Source organism: Malaya genurostris, chromosome 3 (assembly GCF_030247185.1).
Source record: "Malaya genurostris strain Urasoe2022 chromosome 3, Malgen_1.1, whole genome shotgun sequence".
In the NCBI taxonomy this organism is placed as follows: Eukaryota; Metazoa; Arthropoda; class Insecta; order Diptera; family Culicidae; genus Malaya; species Malaya genurostris.
The window spans coordinates 161022403-161045407 of record NC_080572.1 but is presented as its reverse complement, the minus strand read 5'-3'; the positions used below and the strand labels follow the sequence as shown (position 1 = coordinate 161045407).

The 23005-nt window shown below is 38.5% G+C and overlaps 1 protein-coding gene across 1 annotated transcript in view; it reads right to left on the bottom strand.

The window, feature by feature from the left end:
* Positions 1 to 23005, bottom strand: part of LOC131435036 (G-protein coupled receptor dmsr-1-like) — a 172613-nt gene that overhangs the window by 83385 nt on the left and 66223 nt on the right. The window contains exon 2 of the mRNA XM_058602503.1: positions 6932 to 7230. Coding sequence (XP_058458486.1) covers positions 6932 to 7125 — 194 coding nt within the window. The 5' untranslated portion in view covers positions 7126 to 7230. The remainder of the gene's footprint in view (positions 1 to 6931; positions 7231 to 23005) is intronic.

Here is a 23005-nt window from a genome sequence, read left to right as displayed (position 1 = left end):
GTAACTCGTCATTAATTATGAAATCTACTCGGAAATATTATTTGAACCAAACGATTAACTTCTATAAATTATAAAATAAGCTGTTATTTTCAGACATTTTGTTGATAATTTCATAAACTGTTTCGAGTTTGTTTGTATCATTACATAATTTTTATTCTAATTTAGTTATTGGTTGAACTCATGGACGCAGCTGGGATCAGAACTAAGTCTTAAAAGGGGCCTTTATTAAATTGAAACTCCAATTTTCTTTATGAAATGATAAATAAGTTTCATGTATGAAAGGTCACGACAAGCAAGAATGTCTCGAACTGGGATATTGGATAGTTTACCTTGAATACGCAAAGAATTTATTAGTTGAGATCTGACATCACGATACTCCACGCATGTCCAAACGACATGATCAATATCCCGATAACCTTCTCCGCAAGCACAATGATTAGTCTCGGAGAGCCCAATTCGAAGGAGATGTGCATCTAACGTGTAGTGATTGGACATGAGTCTGGACATCACACGAATGAAATCCCTACTCACATCCAGTCCCCTGAACCATGCCTTTGTCGATATTTTCGGAATAATTGAGTGCATCCACCGACCCAGATCATCTTTATCCCAAGATGCTTGCCAGCTGGCAAGTGTTCTTTGGCGAGACGAACTATAGAATTCGTTGAAAGCAATCGGTCGCTCATAAATTTCACCCTCAATAGCACCACGTTTGGCTAAATTATTGGCTCTTTCATTGCCTGGAATGGAGCAATGAGCCGGGACCCAGACTATAGTGATTAGATAATTATTTTTCAATATGTCGTTCAGACACTGTTTTATTTTACCCAAGAAAAACGGTTCATTTTTGCCAGCAGCGATTGAGCGAATGGCTTCAATTGCACTCAGACTATCTGTGAAGAGGAAATAATGGTTTGGAGATAATGTGACGATTACACTCAAACTATAATGAACTGCTATATAAACAGATGCAGGTTCTTGAAGCCTAAATGAGGCCGAAACATTATTGTTGAACATACCAAACCCTGTCGCTTCTTCAATTCGCGATCCGTCCGTGTAAAACATTTTCTCAGAGTCAATATGCCTGAACTTACTTGAAAATATTTTTGGGATTTCCGTCGAGCGTAGATGATCCGGGATTCCACGCACTTCGCGCTGCATGGATGTATCGAAAAATAACGTTGAGTCAGGGACATTTAGGAGGCTGACACGGATAGGAATATATCTTGATGGGTTGATTTCCTGTGACATATGGTTAAAATATACTGTCATGAATTTTGTTTGAGATCGAAGCTCGACTAGTTGTTCGAAATTTTTAATTACCATGGGATTCAGCACCTCACATCTTATTAGCAGGCGTGATGAAAGCTCCCAAAATCGATCTTTTAATGGAAGAACTACCGCCAGAACTTCAAGACTCATTGTATGTGTCGAGTGCATGCAGCCTAAGGCAATTCGCAAACAACGGTACTGAATTCGCTTAAGTTTGATAAAATGAGAGTTTGCAGCGGAACGAAAACAAACGCATCCATATTCCATCACTGAAAGTATCGTTGTTTGATACAATTTTATTAGATCTTGCGGATGAGAACCCCACCAAGATCCTGTTATTGTTCGAAGAAAATTTACTCTTTGTTGGCATTTCGTTATCAGATACCTAATGTGTCCTCCCCACGTGCATTTGGAATCGAACCACACCCCGAGGTATTTAAAAGTTAAAACCTGTTGGATCATTCTTCCCATCATATGGAGCTGAAGCTGCGCGGGATCATGCTTTCTTGAAAAGACGACTAACTCTGTTTTCTCCGCAGAGAATTCGATACCAAGATGAACAGCCCAAACGGACAAGTTATCTAAGGTATCTTGCAATGGTTTATGCAGATCAATAGATTTGGGCCCAGTAACTGAAACCACGCCATCATCTGCCAATTGCCTTAGTGTACATGGGGTTACTAGACAGCTGTCAATGTCATTCACGTAAAAATTATAGAGGAGCGGACTGAGGCATGAGCCTTGCGGGAGACCCATGTAGCTAATTCTGAATGTTGCCAAATCGCCATGTGAAAAATACATGCACTTCTCTGACAAAAGGTTGTGCAAATAATTATTTATAACCGCTGGAAGTCCATGTTGGTGGAGCTTGTCTGAAAGAACATCAATGGAAACTGAATCAAATGCTCCTTTAATGTCTAAAAATACAGATGCCATTTGTTGCTTTTGAGCGAAGGCAATTTGGATGTCAGACGGAAGTAATGCAAGGCAATCATTCGTCCCTTTATTTCTACGGAAGCCAAACTGAGTATCTGACAACAAACCGTTCGTCTCGACCCAAGTGTCGAGACGTCGTAGAATAGTTTTTTCGAACAATTTTCTGATGCAGGACAACATGGCAATGGGTCTATATGAGTTGTGATTGGAAGCTGGTTTCCCCGGCTTTTGAATGGCGATAACTTTCACTTGTCTCCAGTCAGGCGGAACAATATTTTGCTCAAGAAACTTGTTGAACAATTCCAACAAACGTCTTTTTGCGAGGTCGGGCAGATTCTTCACCAAGTTGAATTTAATTCTGTCCAACCCAGGGGCGTTATTGTTACAAGACAAGAATGCTATAGAAAATTCCATCATTGAAAATGGGTTATTAATAAAACCATTATTTGGAGGAGATTCCCGTATAATGCTTTGCGTAGGAACAGAATCTGGGCAAACTTTCCTAGCAAAGTCAAATATCTATCGGTTCGAGTATTCATCACTCTCATTGCCCACGTTACGATTCCTCATTCGTCTGGCCGTATTCCAAAGAGTGCTCATTGAGGTTTCTCTTGACAAACCTTCGACAAAATGTCTCCAATAGCTACATTTTTTGGCTCGAAGTATGCTCTTGTACTTGGTTTCTAAAACCATAAGTTTTTCAAAATTCTGAGGAGTTCCTCCTCCCCGTTTTAGAAACGTCTTGCAAGCATTTTGTTTTGCGAGTTTAGCCTCTGAGCACTCTTTGTCCCACCAGGGGTTGAGAGGCCTTCTGTTAGTCGTTGGCCCAGGAAAGCGTTTAGTTTGGGATTGTTCTGCTGCCTCCAGAATCGAACAAATGAGGAAGTCATATTCTTCAAGTGGAGGGAGCTCTTCCATTGAATTCAAAATACTAGAGATTCTACTTTGGTATTTAATCCAGTCGATATTTTTTGTCAAATCATATGGAATACTAGCTGAATTAGCAATACATTTGTTACAGCTAATTGAGATGATGATTGGTAAATGATCGCTACCGTGTAAATCAGGCAATATTTTCCAGGTGCAATCTAGTCGAATTGATGTTGAGCAAAGAGATAGATCTAATGCACTTGGGCGTGCAGGAGGTCTTGGGATCCGTGTCATGCTACCCATATTCAATACCGTCATGCTAAAATTGTCACAAATGTTTTGTATTAAAGATGATCTGCTATCATTGTAAACGGAACCCCACATCATTCCGTGCGAATTTAAATCCCCCAGAATCAATCGTGGAGCAGGAAGGGCTTCAACCATTTCATTAAGCTGTCGCTGTCCAACTTGTGCTTTTGGAGGAATATAAACCGAAGCTATGCAAATATCTTTGCCTTTAATGTTTATTTGGCAAGCAACAACTTCTATACTAGAAGTTGAAGGGATGTTCAATCTATAAAAGGAACAGCATTTCTTAATTCCCAAAAGCACTCCACCATACGGAGAGTCTCTATCGAGACGTATAATGTTAAAATCATTGAAATTTAAAGCTATGTTTGAAGTAAGCCATGTTTCGCATAAAGCAAATACATCACATTTTTGACTATGCAATAAAATTTTAAATGAATCAAGTTTTGGCATGATGCTTCGACAATTCCACTGCAGGACAGTGATTGTATCATTTGCGGCGGGTGATAAATTATCCATCAAAAGATACAAAACCTGAGACAATTGGCCATTGAGCTGATAACTGCTTCAAAAAATTTCTAGCTATTGGAAGGAATGCCATTATGAGGGTCTTTAAGGGTTCAGATATATTGAATGCTGAGAAAATCCATTCAACAATTTCCGAAAACTTCAGTAATCCTGTTGGTGGCTGTGAAATGGAGCCCACAGGATTATTACCTTTTTCTGTGCTAGATCCTGGATTGGTTTGTGAATTTGACAAACCAGGAGGCACAGTCTTTGGTTTTGACTTTTTTTGTTTAACACGGGGATCTTTTTTTGAAGATGAAACTTTAGGTGTCTTTTTTGGTAATTTGGAAGAAGACTTCTTTCTCTTAACTGACCCTTGGGTAGTGATAAACGAATTACCTTCACTATTTTCGTCAGAGTCAGAGTCCTCTGTTTCCTCTAGATTTGAAAACCCGTTTTCGGTTTCCAAAGGAGGGACATCAATGACCGTTTTAAGCATTTCTGCATATGTGCGCTTAGACCGTGCTTTTAAAGAAAGCTTAATTTTGTCTTTGTGCACTTTAAATGCAGTGCATACTGAAATATCCTCATGAGGACTTTCCCCACAATAAATACATTTTTCAATTTCCTTGTTGCAATCATTATCTTTATGAGGTCCTTCACACTTAATACATTTTGGTTTATTGCTACAGTAAGTAGCTGTGTGTCCGAATTTTTTGCAGTTCGTACAATTCATTACATTTGGAACAAAAAGCCGAACAGGGAGGCGAATTTTATCGACATAGACATGGGACGGCAACGCAGATCCGGCAAATGTCACTCGAAACGAGTCTGATGGGCGATAAACTTTTTTTCCCTCTTCATAAACTACTGAGTACAGTTGTTTGCACTCCAGTATTTTCACACCCTCAAGCATAGAGTTCTTGAAACGACCAACACCATGCTTGAGTAAATCATCTACCGAAAGACTCGCTTCGGTAACAACACCGTCAATTTCGACATCTTTGGAGGGTATGTAAACTTTATACTCTTTAATGAAATGTTCCGAAGAGACAATATCATTCGCGTGTTTCAAGTTATTTACCACAACACGAATTTTATCGTTATTTACTTTTATGATCTCTTTGATTGAAGAGTATCGAGATGTCAAACCTTTAGAAATTTGGTAAATGTTTAATGGCTTTGATATACGTCTAAAAAAGACTATCCAAGGCCCAGAAGAGCTCTCCTGATATTTTTTCGTTCGTGGGGGTATAGGTTTCATGCTAGGATTTACGTCCGTGGATTCATCCATCACATTAAAATTTTTAATCAAACTTTAAAATAAAAAATAAAGCCAACACTACACAGTACTCAATCAAAAGGAAAAGAAAAAACTTCTACCTTGAAATTGTTGTCTATCTCCGTTGCACTGCTGTGTAGATCCTCGTTGCTCTAGATGTTCTTGTTGGATGCTGATTGTTGGATGTGATGCTACTGCTACCTGACATCCAGCACCACTCGATTTCCGATTTACTTTTGTCTTCGCCAGCTGTAACCAGCGCAGGTCACCGGTGTATACCTGCGTGTTGTATGGCAGTGGAAAGAACGAGTTGTCTTGTCTCCTTCTTCCTTGTGCTCCGCACCGATATGCTTCTGCACCGAAGTGCCTTCGCACCGGTGTGCTTTTGCACTCTCCTGCTTCTGTGTGCCTTTGCACTCTTCTTCTTCAATGTGCCTTTGCACTCTCCTGCTCAGCACTTGTGGCTGTATATTGTGGTCTGGGTAGAGCTTGGGAAACGCCCTTTGTTGTTTCCTTCACCAGCTTGGCCCAGCACTAGGGCTCTCTTATGCAGCACGATTTTACGTTTTAACGGCTGCTGCCAACAGGTCTCTACCTGTAGTTCAACCGTTGTCGTATTTAACGCGTGTAAACTAACCAGCTTTATTAAACTGTACGCTTCTATACACAACCTTCTCGGTTGAACGGCTATTACTGAATCAAAAGCGTGCCTTAGCTAAGAAATGACAGCACGTTTAATTGGTGAATTCAACTAAAAAAAATAGCCATTTCAACAAATATTTTATTATTATTAAGAGAATCAGAATTAAAAAATCTAAATTAGCAAAAGTAAGATTTTTTTAGTCGTCTCAAAAAATAACTAACTAAAATCAGAAAATCAACTAATTTTTTCGCCAAAATGCTAATTTCGGTCTGTTTTTCGATTTTTTTGCGAGCGGTTTTTCTTGTTATGTGCATGAATCGTCGATATCTGGTGTTGTTTCGAATTTTTTTTAAGTCAATTTCTGACGCAATTTTCGATTTTTTTTTGAAAAATTTTTTTTAGATTACATCAGATCTCGAATTGAATTTTTCTAAAATTTTTTATCTGAGTTTACACCAGACTAGAGATGGGCAATTCGCTCCTGAGCTGTTCCAGTGAATCGAATCATTGAAGTGAGCTGACTGCTCACAGCTCTTTTCAAAAGAACCGCAGCTCACCAGCTCACTCATTTGCTATCCAGCTCACTGCATTATGACGAAGGGAACACGCTACGAGCTGATCGGATCTTCGGCTCTTTAAGAGATTCAACTTAGTCGACATCAATTAAAGATAAATTAATTCGCATCGAATGCATTGTATCATTGAAAATCAATGATTCAATTTCGATCATGCATATGAAAGAAAACCGGTGCATAAGAAAATGGCGCACAAAATGAACCTTAAGTTCAAACTAAAAGAGCTGATGAGCTGATACATCGAATCGACTCACTTTGGTGAGTTGATCGGTTCGGAGCTGTTCACCAAAATGAGCTGTTTCGCGCACCTCTACACCAGACCTGGACGTTTCGTGCATTTCTAAGTTTTTTGGCATTAACAAAAATTCGTTAGTTTTGCGGTATCCGAAATTACGCGGCTTATTTTGAGCGTTTTTTCACGCGGTACATGGATGAATATGGCTATACTAACAAGCCAGATATAATTCCATTCATATGAATAAAATTTCATCGATATACAAGTATACTAGCCTCTAATAAGCAAAACGATTTCCTTACCCTGTGTGAAAGTCGTCCAGTCCTTGGCCACAAAAGAGAAGTTCACGTATCGCACTATTATTGGCTTCGGTGGTGACGGCATTGAAAGAATCAGTTCCGTTCATCACCAGCTGACCTACTTCTGTCACGTTCATCTTTTCTTCTAACATTATGCTTTTCCTCTGGGTAGCGATACTAGAATCATGTTTCCCCATTACATAATTTTCATGTGATAATGATGATGTTTCAGTCCTATTGATGTATCGGCATTTGGATTGGCCTCAGGCATTCACTGTGTCAGTTCTCGTTTGCATTTGCAGCTGCAAAGAAAGTACAACGAAAAGATATCAAAGTTCTCATTCACATTCACATTCACAGATGTTATAATGCACAAATGTATGATTAGTCACAGTCATATCTACATAATACTAAGGAACCTGTTTTAATTACAATACATGAATTACAATGAATGATCCACTCGAGCTCGGTTTAATAAAATGTCTTATCAAATCGACACGAGAATTCACTCAGTTACCAATACACTATTTTCCAAAATTCATTAAGAGATGTCCTTTTGTGAGAGTCTGCTTAATAATTTGCTGAACTCATCAGTAAATAACCAATAACCACCATGCCCAAAACAATAAAGACGGTTAACTAGATTTCGGAATATGCGCTAGTTTTTACCGAAATTAATTTTGTTTTACGATTCGGCATCGCATTGCTTGATTATTTTTTTTAACAAATTCTTCGTTGTCCAATGATGATATTTTTCTGGAACGCGAATAACCAGCTGAATAATTTTGGATGTAGTTTCATTTTCCTGGCATAGATGACAGTCTACCCACACGATGTGTCGCCGTTCATGGTTTATCATAGACTAAAGCTACGCGACGTTAGACATACAAATGAATTACTTATTTAAAGCAAATAAACGCGGTTACTAGCGCCAGTTTGTTGACTGATTACCAAAAAAACATCATTGAGCACTCTTAGGAACACACCGCTGACGAAAGCGAGGAATAGCAAGGAATTATTCTGAGTATTCGATTTCACTAAAAATTTATTTCTCGACTCCGTTTCGGAACAGAAGAACTCCAGCGTCGCGAAATGTAATACAAACGAAACACCGTTTTCGATGGTAGAGTTCTCACTATAACTAAATTCAATTGCCTGACTCTGCCACAAGGTGCCCCATTTTGCAACATGCCTGGAGATAAATGAGAGTTATCGCCATTAAAAAACCAAGGAAACTAATTCGTATCGGCTTATGTTATTGTTATGCTTTCCTGTATCCGGAAATTATTTAAAAAAAAGTATTCTCTTTCGCCTAGATAATTGGGTCGAGACTAATGGCTTGCTTTCAGATACACAATTTGGTTTCCGTAAGGGCAAAGGAACGAACGATTCTGTTGCGTTGCTCTTACCGCTACCGAAATTGCTCGAAAAATATTCCTAGACATCAAGTGGGCTTTTGATTCAGTTTATATAAATATCTTGTCTGAGAAACTGCACCAGCATGGTCTTTTACATGTTTTAAATAATCTTTCGAATAATATATTGTCTGAGAAATACATATATCTCGCGCATGATAATTTGCCTTCAATACGATTTAGCTACATGAGTCTTCCTCAGGGCTCATGTATAAACCACTAATGCATACTAAGACTACTTGCCGACGACTCGTCCAACTTTTGCGAGATCTGGAAAAGAGGAGGTTTTTGCCGACGATTATCATATATTGATGACCGGTATAAGCATTAACATCCTCTTTGATTTAATGCGAGGACATAGGATTCAAATGATAGTCCTAATGGTGATGACAGAAGCATTCACGACAACTCCTACTGCTGCTCTAGAGGCGCTACTGTGTGTTCCTGAAACAAGAAGCATTATCTTGTGCATACCGTTTTAAGGTTACAGGGCTTTGGAACAGTAACCCTACGGACTATGCTACTAGCCACACTCGCTTGTGGTCTCAAATGGTTACGTGGGATGAGTATTTACTCGCTCCTAGTGACCTCACACTCACATGCAGTTTTCCTATCAAAACATTCAATGTGAGCTATCCTCTTCGTGAGGAATGATTGTCTGGTTATTTGGAACGACAACTTGATGAACACATAGTTTGTTATACGGACGGTTCTCTGTTAAATGGTCGTGCTGGTGTCTACTGTCGTGAAATGAGACTAGAGCAGTCTAATTCACTTGGTAGATACTATACTGTGGTCCAAGCATAAATCTACGCGATTCTGTGTGGAATACAATCGGCACTTCTGCAGAGAATCTGTGGCAAACAAATTTATTTTTGTTCCGACAGTCAGGCAGCTTTAAAAGCACTAAGTTCGAATGTTTCACGGTCGAATCTAGTGATCGCATGTGGAACTCAAATTACAAACCTCAGCATTTCAAATGCTTTTTACCTCTTCGATCATGACAAAAGCATTTTTACCAGATTTGAATTTGAAAATGTCAAAGTGTCTACTGCATTTTTCCAAACATCATTGCAGTTATTTTTACGTTTCGTCTTTGACTCATCAGTGCAGAGCAGTTCAAATTGAACTGCTTAGTGCTAAACTCGGCAGTACAATTTGAACCGCTAAGCAGACGTAAAGTTTCTGCTACTTACAGAACACTTTTTGTTTTGCAACGAAGTGCAATGTCTTTTCTGACGTGCCGGAAATAGTCGAAAACACGTTTTCGTTCGGCACGTCTGCTAAACTTTACGTCACCCTTTTTTGCCTCGTTTTCTACAACATTTACTTCAACATGCGGGCCACTCGTCGGGGTTTCGTAACCTGGGGGGTATTTCTCGCGAACCCACAGGAACAAAACGATACGGGCACAATCGAAGTACCCACGTCGCCTGAACAATCTCATGTAAGATCCAACCCACCACACACTGCGACCACCAACTGGAGACTGGATCTCCCATATTTTCGATGAGTAGCATACGACAATGTGAACCAAATACAACAACGTTATAATTCAAGAAATTATCCTAGCCTTAAGACTGTTAAGAAATTCCCTCGGTATCTCAGAGCTAATGCAGTGTGCCTTGTTGATATGTTCAATAAATAAACAAGTGCTTAATATTCCTCATTGTGTTTAATTTTCATGAAATTATTTTAATCACCGTTGTTATAAATGAATTTTTAATGAAATTTTTGAACTGCAAGACGAATCGAAGATAGAAATTGTACGAAATATTACAATTATGCCTTTCAATCTAAACGTGTGACAATCGATTAAGCATTCCATAGTTTTTATTATTATTTATGGTACTTCCAAAAACGGTATTCAGTGACCAGCATAACCAAAAATAGTTCGTATGTCAATACATTACTAGGATGAAAAGATTGAAATAGTTTCGAGCCCATCTGTGATGATTTTTTGGTATCGTCATCTTCTATGTCATAAATTTGCCTATCTCGATGAAATGCTTCGAATGGTATAAGGGTGTAAGAAGATGTGTTTTTCCAGCAATTATTGTTGCAAGTAGTACAAACAATATAAACAATATAAATTGAATTTAAAAAACTGCCATCTTTCTAATACACATACGGACATTTGCTCAGTTCATCGAACTCGGTCCTTCGTGCCATAGAAAAAATTTTTAAAGTTTGAGCGAATTCTATACCTATTTTTGCCTTTCTCATATAGAAAGGCTATGCAATCACTGTGAAAATCGACTTTTTAACCGAGGCCCGGAGGGCCGAATATTCTATACCATTCGACTCAGCTCGACGAACTGAGCAAATGTCTGTGTGTGTGTGTGTGTGTGTGTGTGTGTGTGTGTGTGTGTGTGTGTGTGTGTGTGTGTATGTGTGTGTATGCAACAAAAATATGCACTCACTTTTCTCAGAGATAACTGAACCGATTTTCACAAACAAAGATTCAAATGAAAGCTCTTATAGTCCCATAGCCTGCTATTGAATTTCATTCCTATCCGACTTCCGGTTCCGGAGATATAGGATGATATGTACCAAAAAAATGAACAAAATATGCACTCACTTTTTTCAGAGATGGCTGAACCGATTTTCACAAACTAAGATTCAAATTAAAGGTATTATGGTCCCATAGCTTGCTATTGCATTTCATTTGAATGTGACTTCCGGTTCCGGAGTTATATGGTAATATGTGAAAATTTTAGTAAAAGTTTACACTCAATTATTTGTGGAACAACTCAACCGATTTTCGCAAACTAAGATTCAAATGAAAGGTCGTATAATATCCTAAAAATCTTCAGAACATTTTATCTGGATCCGACTTCTGGTTCCGGAACTGAAGCTTGATAAGTGGAAAATTATCAATTTTATTAGTATTTTTCCACGAACGATGGTTAAAAACAGGTACAAATCCCATAAAACTGTTTGATAAATTTTTCTAGTTTGCAGAGCTTGTTAGTTTGTTGGCATGAAAACTTAATTCGGCACTACTGGTCCCCTCTTTTCCTGTTCCGAGAGCACCGAAAGTGGAGAAGAAAAACTCCTAAAACTAAATTCACTTCGATTTCTCTGCGATGCTTAAACCGATTTTCACAAATCTTGATTTGAATTATAGTTCATACTGTCTTTATACCTACTGTGAAATTTCATCCGGATCCGACTTCCGGTTCCGCAGTTGCAGGGCGATGAGTGTCAAAGTTTTCAAATCGCCATATAGAGTGACAATAATAATAATAATAATAATAATAATAATAATAATAATAATAATAATAATAATAATAATAATAATAATAATAATAATAATAATAATAATAATAATAATAATATTAATAGTAATAATAATAATAATAATAATAATAATAATAATAATAATAATCTTATTACATGTTTTGTGCTGCTGATTCATGCTGTTTAGCTTGACTTCAATATGCAGAAGTAACAGAAACGCAGGTTCGTTCCGTTTGTTAGAATTCGTTTCATTGGTTTAATCGAAATAGAGCATGAGATAGTAAGTATAGGTTTAACTACGTTCAAAACTGTTCCAATTTGAAGGTCATATTTGTTGGTAACAATCGAACCAACTTCGGCTATTCCGTTTATCTGAATCCGGTTTCGGAAGAATTGGGACTAGTGATCAAAAACTGCGAAAAGGATCTCACTTACTTTTCTTGGAGATGGCCAAATCGATTTTTACAAACTTATAGGTTCAAAAGAAAAGTCTTACAGTTTCATACGGAATTCCTTAATTTGTTGTGGATACTACTTTCGGTTCCGGAACTATAGGGTAAACAGGTTTTATACAGTTTGTGAGATTAGGTCCGAAAAAATTATCCTATTTCTATTCAATAAACAGTTGTTTTTGCGAATTTCACGATTATATTTATGATGTAATGAGTAATATGAGAAAGGCATAATTACACCACTAGGTGGATTAAAATAGGTTTTATAATAACAAAATGGTAAAAAATTGACTAAAGCTAAGGTATATTTATAGATTTTCATGTTTTGTGTTTGAACCTACTTTTTTCAATACTTATAGATTCTTCCATTCATTTAGTGATATAATAAATGAGAACACTCAAACAGGGAAAAAATTAGAGGGTTGTATTCAAGACACGACCGAGCACAATAACATTAAAAATGAAACGTTTCTAGGGTCTTCATAATTAATACAAAAATAAAGATGATAATGATGATGATACACTAGACTAAAAACATATTCAATTGACTAATTACAAACTTGCTCTAGTTTAAGCGCTGAGATTGTTAGCGAATGATAAAATTGACAATTAGAATCTTTCTTGATTATTGATTCTATTCAATTTTGATCCCTTTCCACAAATTTTTACACTGTTAAGTTTTTGAATAACGTCCTTTAACTAGAAGTCAATTATGATGAATTCAAAGTTACTCGAAGGCTCAATTTTAGATACAAACAACCTAAACATTTAAACCTGAACAAATAAAACTTTTATTTTATGATAATAATTTTCGAGAAACGTACAAACTTATTAATTTTATGAACAGTTAATCGATCCAAGAAAAGATTTTATTTATTTTAACGAAAGATGTTGTACCGGTACACTCAGTAATAGCGTAATTTTATTAATCCTTCTTCAAAATCGTCAATAATCTTCGGAAAATGTCGGTAAATAATATGGCAACAATACGAGGAAGAAAGCATGTGAAACAGTCCTCATAAAATATTTAGTTACTTACATTGATTTTCGCTTTGGCATATTAGGAATATACGGAATGGATACGCAACAAAATTCCGAAATTTTGTTAATATTGTAACTTGATGTTATTAACATATGAATGAACATTGTTATAGTTACAACGCGTGTAGTCATCAGACGTTTATTGTTTTGCAGCAAATAATAATTAAACTGAAACTGGCGGTTAACCAAATTCTACGAGGGTTCCTATTCAAAGGATACATGTAAAACCGCAGGTAAACTTACTTTGAGTTTATCTTTGATAGTATATGATATTGCATCTAATTGAACTGTATATGTGAGCCTGTGGAACTCATTTATACTACTAAACCGAGGAGGCCGCTTTTAGATAAGTTTCAGAATTTAATTTTGAATCTTTTGAAGCGTTCAATTCCTGGTGGGACAACAACTTCTGCAGTAACATTGTCACGTTTTGTTCGTATGGGAATTGAAAACACCGATCCATCAACAAATTAAAACATTTTTAGACAAATTAAAATATTTTTAAGCTTACAATATTGAAGCTTTGGAATAATTTAAATTAGGAAAATCCATTAACAAATCATCGAGCAACAAGCGCTGCAAATTAGATCCGCAAAAAATCTATCGCCGATAATTCTAAATTGGCCTGATAGTTACCAGAGAATTAAAGTGAAATACTCAATTCAAACCAATTTTTCAATGGTATGCAATTGAAATATTCAAATAACGTCATCTCATAAGTTTAAGTTAAATGTTTCCGAATCGATTGGTTGTTGAATTATATAAACCCATCAACAAATGACTGAGTTATAAGCGTTCAAAATTATGACAGAAAAATGTTACGCGATTAGTTTTGCATGTTTTAATTTGACACCCAGCCTCGGGAAGCGAAGTGTAAGGCATTTTTAATGGCAAAATCGACCAAAAATTTGCTAAATACAAGGGATATTTCAAAAGAATCGGTAATCACGCTGATTCGGTTCTTCAATAGCTAGATGATATATAAGATATTCAAGCGAACACGGTGTTGCGCAGACAACAGGAAATTTCACCAACACAATGCAAAAGCGACAATCCAGCGAGCGAACGCATACACAATCCAGTAATCAGCTCACTGGACGAGCTACTTGTTTCATTCGCAGTCAAGCATCGACTAGGCAAAGAAATATTGTGCAGCCTATATTTATAGATTTCTCTTCATACTACGCATAACGTTGCGGTGTTTTTTTATGCATGACGCAAAGCCTCCTATGCCGAACAAGAAGTTGACGTCATTTTGCACAACGGGGATTGGTGGATGAAAACATAGGTCGATTCTAACCATTTTTTCAATAGTATGCTATTGAAATACTGAAACGACGTCGTCATACATGTTTAAGTTAAAAGTTTCCGAATCGATTGGTTGTTAAATTATAACAATCCATCAACAAATGACCGAGTTATTAACGTTCAAAATTATGACACAAAAAGGTTACGCGACTATTTTTGAAACTTTTAATTGACACCCGGCCCCATATAGTGAAGAGTAAGGCATTTTTAATGCCAAAAAGTTATTGGGAAATCTCATCTGGAAAAATTTCGCAACGCTCCTGAAACGGGAAATTTTGAAAATGCACCTTGGTGAAGACAAGAAAGAAATCCGTAGTCCTACATCAAAAATCGACTAAATCTACTTAAATCTTTGAACCGTTACATTTTATTTCACCACGAAGCCAAAATATTGTAGATATGTTTTGGAAAATACTTTGTATGTTAACTGTATAAATTAACTTTGTATGTTATCTAGCCATACATTGTAGCATATTCAACTGTAAGATCTGGTGCATCAGGACTTTACATAAGCATAAAATTTAAATATTTCACGGGCGGTGCTGATAGGACCGAAATTATGATTGGTACTGTGTGGGTACAAACGAATTCATAATAATCTATGCATAGCATGCCATGACCAATTGGGTTGGGTATGACTGCAACAGGTCAATCGTATTATTAAAGAACAGCTTCTCACATTTCATCACGAACAACCATACAGGTAAGAAGTGCACCGTTCTGGGTGATTCCGTTTCCGATTAATAGTTATAAAATTCACAATGGCGATCCTGCTAGGAGGCGCAATTGAAATAGCAAAGTTATTCAGAACCATCTCGCATGGAAACGGAATCACCCAAAACGAAACAAAATCTATTCAGATATTGGTGCTATTTGGCACGCAGTTTTTTTTATTTTACATTGATTAGGTAATGTTGAAAATGACTGAAATAAGCGGATCACTATGGTCGCGCATCATAAGCGGACCAGGAAGGTCGCGCAATAAAATACATAGATAAAATGATTACGATTTTCATTGAAAAAGGCGGATTCATGAAATCGCGCATCACAGAGCGGATCAGGAAGGTCGCGCAAATGTAAATGAGCGGACCGGGAACGTCGCGCAAAAGGAGAGCAGGCAACGTGGCCGTGCAAATGAAAAAAAATGAGCGGATTTCAAAAATCGCGCATCATAAAGCGGATCGTTACATCGCGCACATTTGCGTTATAAGTAATTTTTAACGATAGAACAACACTCGAATTTATTGTTTTCAGTGGTTTTATTAATTACTTCCGATAGTTCTTTTAAAGTGTGAGCACGTTGGTTCGCGGACAGTGTGTTAGAAGTTCGAGTAATTCGCAAAAACGAATGAAATTTTTTCGTGTCATAACGCCGTGAGATTCCATCGGTAGTCAAAAACAATAAAGTCCATGTGACTATAAACGAAATCGATGGATGTATGGTCATTGTAACCTTTCCAACCAAACAAAGAAAGAAGGAGAGAAGATTTTAGTAATACAAGAATCATGTCAACGTATGTAGTGTCCGTATTTCTTGGAAGATTCGATTTGCGCTCAAAATCTTGTTAAAAATGTCTATGGAAGTACTAGACGATTAAACGAAACAAGGCGAACATTCAACACTAAAATATACTATCTCTCTTGGAAAAAAAAACGTGTTTCGATTCAAGTAGAAAAGACCAAAAGCATATAGTTGCAGCATTTTTCTGCATCGACGATCGACAACGGAGTATTTTGGATTAAAGATACTGGAGACGGTAGTAACAGTTAAGGTTTTCCCAGCGACTATAAATGGTATTGATTTCGCATCGAATACTGGATGCTTTTCTGTGGTACTTGAAAACGCAATGCTGATTGTTTACTGCATATCTGAAGATCCAGATAATTTATTGATACAGGAACACAAAAATATACCTTGGAAAATTTGTCTTAATTTATTCGAATGGGTTTAAGATACGTTACTTTCATTCCGAAATCATAAAAAAAAATCTATTCAATGTGAATCTAAAGTGTTTTATTTGATTGAAGTGATTGGAATTGCATATTTGCACTTTGCAAAAGTCGCAATTTGTATTGTGCATGCAGATAAAAATCGGAAGCGACGTCTCTCTCGCCTGATTATGTTGCTCCAGCGAAGTTCACTGTGCCCCAATGGTATGTAGACTGCCATGCGATATATTAATCATTCATAATTGTACGAAAATTCACTCCCTTGTAACGTTCAGTGTCAAACCCATTGATTCCCAAACATACATTATCAACTTTAAGCGCATACAGAAAGTAATATTCCATCGTTATGTGCTTCGATAGTGGAGGCAAGATAATGTTTTCATTTATGTTGAAGCACGTGGTTCATAAACAAGACAACAAAATATGTATAAAGTAACATGATTCTATCAGTTGATGTATAGGAAATGGCAGTTCAACTGACTTCGCTCGGCAACGTCGCTGCGCTGGACTGTCCAGCGAATTGCAGATTAGTGCTGCAGCGACAATATTACCGATAATTGTCTGATATACGCAGTATCGATTCAGTATTTGGACAAGGTAAATCAAGAATTGACGAATAGCACAGATAAAAATATTTTGTGAATTTACATCTATTTTCATGCACATATTTGGAGCAGGTAATTAAACATAAAATTACTTTACAATTCTGTACGTTTCAATACAATTTAATTGTAAAATAAACGGTAATTGAAAGATACAGTTATATTCATTGAAAATTCAATGCAATTCAATTTAATTTTGCATCGATGAAGGTTTTCAATAAAAATTTCGATTCAACCCATGTCTATTCCATGTTACTATTGATTTACATCTCGTGTAAATTTCATTATTTCTTTCTGTGAGGGCTTTGAGCCATGCCAAACAGATGACTTACCATTTAACAAATGAGGTGAACGCAAGAACGAATCAGTATGTAATAATACATCAAAACAAAAATCTTTATTACATTATCTATTAATCACCACAAATCAAACATCCGATTTATATCGTTTATGATATCTGATCTCATTCAGATGCATCTCAAAATATATCTTCTCTTTTGAACGATAGAAAAATGAAACCTACATTTTTGCACTTTTCTCTGAAATTATGAATAACAATAGTAATGGTTCAATATATCTGTTATAAAAGATTAGTTACCTATCATTATAATGTAAATTTCAATCAGTTTCACTCCTCTAATATAAAAAAATCATTTCATAAATCATCAAAAGAACAAAGAACTAGTTTTGAACATTTTTCCTTGCATTTTCCGATACACAATTTCAGAATCCAAGCCAGAGCTGCCATCTTTATTTGAAAAATCTGTATTTGGCGAAAAAACCAATCTGTACAATATCTATCTCGAAAAATCTGATTAGTGAGGCCTGGTTTCGCTCCACCTGGTTTAACCTTATGGAACCAAAAACACAAAAACAGAAAATCTATATTTATCTGTCTGAAAACTTAATTAACTGTATTTGAGGGCCCCCTGTCACGACGCCATCTTGATAAGATCTGAATCAGAACTTTAAAATCAGCTTATTGCAAAGTTTTATGGTTTACCTTGTTTATTGCACGAAAGTTAGAGATTTTTGGATCGATTCTCTCACAATAACTTGTCAGTTTACCTAAAATATAGCAGATCATCAAAAGGAGGTAATTTTCACAATTTGAGAGTCACGATGAGTATCAAAACATCGCAGTGTTTGGGGCCCGAAACACGAGGGGCTCAACGTAATCAGTGTACTTTCAAATGGCTGGTGCTTACATACCGGTGTCAGATGGCTCGTATTTTAAGACAACATGTCAGTTTTTCTGTATCGAGTACAAAAATCGGTATAGTTCGCAGCGCTGATCCAAATTCAATATTATTATTCTAGGCACCCCGATATTTTTTTTAGAAGAGAAGGTGGATGTGTGGGTACAAACGAATTCATAATAATCTATGCATAGCATGCCATGACCAATTGGGTTGGGTATGACTGCAACAGGTCAATCGTATTATTAAAGAACAGCTTCTCACATTTCATCACGAACAACCATACAGGTAAGAAGTGCACCGTTCTGGGTGATTCCGTTTTCGATTAATAGTTATAAAATTCACAGGTACCGAAAACGGTCTACTGCATTTAAAGTACTTGAAGTATTTACAGAGCGAGCCGCAATGAAAATAAACAGTTTTAACTTGCAGCGAGCACACCTTTTTCCGCCCCGTGAAAGGAAAACTAATAACTTCGATTGTTCTCTCTGTTGCCTAAATACTTGAAATTTAATGAATGTCTCAACACTTCTCGAAACTCTCACTCACACCACAATAATTATTTGATTTAGCAATACCAAAGTTCTAGAAAATATATTATCATTCGTAACCCAACGACTGTAAGCGTCGTGTTCTCATCTGAAGAATGCTACAATCTCTAAAAAAAATTAAAAAGAAATCGACTGTAGAACTTTTGAAATTCCAGTCGCAGAGTCGATTCTTATTCAGATTGTCGATTAAATTCAAAAAAATTTGTTGTATTTCCGCCTTTGATGATTTTTCGATATTGAATATTTGATAACTTTGACCACCGCTTTCCTATGGTCCGATTCGGCGAAAAGGATTTTTTTAGGTGCTAAAGCGTTTGGACATTACCGGTTTGTGAAAATCTATGGTACCTTTTTTCCATACAAGTACATTTCAAAATCTCAATAGCATTTTCTAATAGCAAAACAACCACTCGATGATCAAACGAATCGGTTGATTGATATCTCGTATTAGCGGATATCAAATAAAGTAAATACACCCAAGGCGCACTAAATCAAAGCTAACGATTTTTTCAATTATTCTTACTCACCTGCTATTTGATCTAGATTCAGCTTATGGTGTGTAATACAAAACATTTTGTGGACTTGTTTTCGATTTGTATGATTGGGTGCTTGATAATCTGTCATGCTCTGTTTGTATTATTTCCAGAAACTATTGTTCGAGCATAATTCCCGTTGAAAACCGTTTAATACAATTTGCTTCGAAAATGATACGGTTTAGTTAAAGTTGAACTAAGAAATCAGGAGCATATAATTAGTATCTCTTTGAACTGATAAAGCGAACCGACTGGATAAATACTCGTGGCAGTCTTGATTATCATCGATAAATAATTTCGAAACATCAAACGCGATAACCAAAACCACTAAAGTGTGCCGATTGAAAGTGAGTGAAGGTAACCTACCATCGCATTAATTTAAATTATTCTGATATTCATCAACGAAAATTGTATTCCTTCTCTTTCTTATTCTTCTGGATTCGTGAAATGTAACGTAGGAGTGCTTTTCTCTGTAGAAAAGGTTTGATTTATTCCGCCTCTGCTTATCTCTCTATCGACATTAAGAACCAACTAATAATCTCTGCAAATCATTAGTTCATCATACAATCACAAAAACCGACACAAAGGAATTTCTTTCGGTACGGATTACTAGAAGAGGGTTGCGGCCATCTATACCATACACATAATATCTACACGGGATTCCTTAGCAAAGCATAGCACAATATCAGAGCCGTACTGAGGGTGATGCGAGAGAAGCGACTGCCTCGGGTACCAACATTCAGGGGGTGCCAAAATTTAAAGATCGGGTAACCAATCCTGGTGGGACCTTGGTCGTATGCTGACAGGGAAGGGGGTCCTCTTTAGAGGATGTCGGAGCGTCTGTACTCCATGTTAGGAGCGGCTTCAAACAGCGTCTGTTCTGGTATCCAGCGGCTGAGTATGAAATGCTGCATCCCGTCCAGCTAAATCCAAGGTGGCAACCCCACCAACGGGATCGTTCTACTGCTAGTTAGGACGTTAAACAGAGCAAGTACGATGATCCTCCGGCGAGACAGGGGGTTGGCGTAGACCTAATAAGCCGCCCATAAAACATAAATTACAAACAATACAGGAGAGAATACGACCCGGAACAATCGGCATAGACCCACGCGACGAAATAAGGACTACGATTGGAAACTTGGAACATGGAACTGCAAGTCGCTAGGTTTCGCAGGCTGCGACAGGATAATATACGACGAACTAAATCCTCGCAGCTTCGACGTCGTAGCGCTGCAGGAGCTTTGTTGGATGGGACAGAAGGTGTGGAAAAGCGGACATCGAGCGGCTACCTTCTACCAAAGCTATGGCACAACGAACGAGCTGGGAACTGGCTTTATAGTGTTGGGCAAGATGCGTCAGCGAGTGATTGGGTGGCAGCCGATCAACGCTAGGATGTGTAAGTTGAGAATTAAAGGCCGTTTTTCAATTACAGCATCATCAACGTGCACTGCCCACATGAAGGAAGACCCGATGACGAGAAAGAAGCGTTCTACGTGCAGCTCGAACAAGCCTATGACGGCTGCCCACGCAGAGACGTAAAAATTGTCATCGGTGACATGCATGCCCAGGTAGGAAGGGAGGAAATGTACCGACTGGTAATCTGGCCGAACAGCCTGCATGCCGCATCGAATAACAACGGCCAACGGTGTGTCAACTTTGCGGCCTCCCGAGGAATGGTAGTCAGAAGCACCTTCTTTCCCCGCAAGGATATCCACAAAGCTACCTGTAGATCACCTGACCAACAGACCGAAACCCAAATCGACCACGTTTTGATCGGCGGAAAATTTTTCTCGGGCATCAACAATGTTCGCACCTACCGCAGTGCGAATATAGATTCGGACCACTACTTGATTTCTGTATGCATGCGCTCAAAACTTTCGACGGTGGCTACCCAACATCGAAACCGAACGTCGCGGTTTAACATCGCGCGGCTCCGGGATGCTGGAGTAGCCCAAGATTACGCGCAGCAGTTGGCAGTGGCACTACCAACGGAAGAGCAGCTTGTGGCAGCTACTCTTGAGGATGGCTGGAGAGACATCCGTTCTGCCATAGGTAGCACTGCATCAGCAACGCTAGGTACGGCGGCTCCGAACGTAAGAAACGACTGGTTAGACGACGAATGTGAACAGTTAGTGGCCGAGAAGAATGCATCTTGGGCGATCAAGCTGCAACACCGGACGAGAGCAAACGAGGAGCGATACAGACAGGCGCGGAACAGACTCTACTCGGTATCCCGTAGAAAAAAGCGCCAACAGGAAGACCGAGATCGCGAAGCGATGGAACAGCTGTTCCGTGCTAATGACACAAGGAAGTTCTACGAGAAGGTGAACCGTTCGTGCACAGGTCATGTGCCACAGGCCGATATGTGCAAGGACACCAACGGGGATCTTTTCACGAACGACTGTGAGGTGATCGAAAGGTGGCGGCAGTATTTCGACGAGCACCTCGATGGCGATGTGGTGGAATACGAAAGTTGCGGTGCGGTAACGAACTTGGAAACGCGTGCGGAGGACGATAGACTGCCGGTCCCAGACCTCCAAGAAGTGGAGGAGGTAGTAAGCCGGTTGAAAAATAATAAAGCCGCTGGCGTTGACCAACTACCAATTCTGTGTCCCATCTACAAAAAGGGTGATAAGCTGGATTGCTGCAATTACCGCGCGATAACTCTGCTGAACGCCGCCTACAAGGTACTCTTCCAAATCTTATGCCGTCGACTTTCACCGATTGCAAACGAATTCGGGGGACAATATCAGGCAGGATTTATGGGCGAACGCGCTACCACGGACCAAGTGTTCGTCATCCGCCAGGTGTTGCAAAAGTGCCGCGAATACAATGTGCCCACACATCACTTATTCATCGATTTCAAATCAGCCTACGACACAATCAAACGAGAACAGCTATGGAAAATCATGCACGACTACGGATTCCCGGACAAACTGATACGATTGGTCCAGGCTACGATGGATCGAGTGATGTGCGTTGTTCGAGTATCGGGGATAAACTCGAGTCCCTTCGAAACTCGCAGAGGGCTACGGCAAGGTGATGGCCTTTCGTGTCTGCTATTCAACATTGATTTGGAGGGTGTGATAAGAAGAGCGAGGATAGACACGAGTGGCACGATTTTCAGAAAGTCCGTCCAGCTACTTGGTTTCGCTGATGATATTGATATTATAGCACGCAACTTTGAGAACATGGAAGATACGTACATCGGACTAAAAGCTGAGGCCAAGCGGATCGGACTAGACATCAATGTGTCAAAGACAAAGTACATGAAAGGCAGGGGCTCGAGAGAAGATAACGTCAGCCACCCATTACGAGTTCTGATTAGTGGTGATGAAATCGAAATGGTCGACGAGTTCGTGTACTTGGGCTCACTGGTGACTGCCGATAATGACACCAGCAGAGAAATTCAGAGACGCATATTGTCAGGAAATCGTGCTTACTTTGGACTGCGCAGGACGCTTCGATCGAGAAAAATTCGCCGTCGTACGAAGTTAACTATTTACAAAACGCTGATTAGACCGGTTATCCTCTACGGGCATGAGTCCTGGACAATGCTTGCAGAGGATCAACGCGCACTAGGTGTTTTTGAACGGAAGGTGTTGCGAACCATCTTCGGCGGAGTGCGGATGGAAGACGGTACGTGGAGAAGGCGAATGAACCATGAACTGCACCAGTTGCTGGGAGGACCAACCATCGTCCAAACGGCCAAGGTCGGGCGGTTACGGTGGGCCGGGCATGTTGTTAGAATGTCGGAGAACAACCCGGTTAAAATGATTCTCG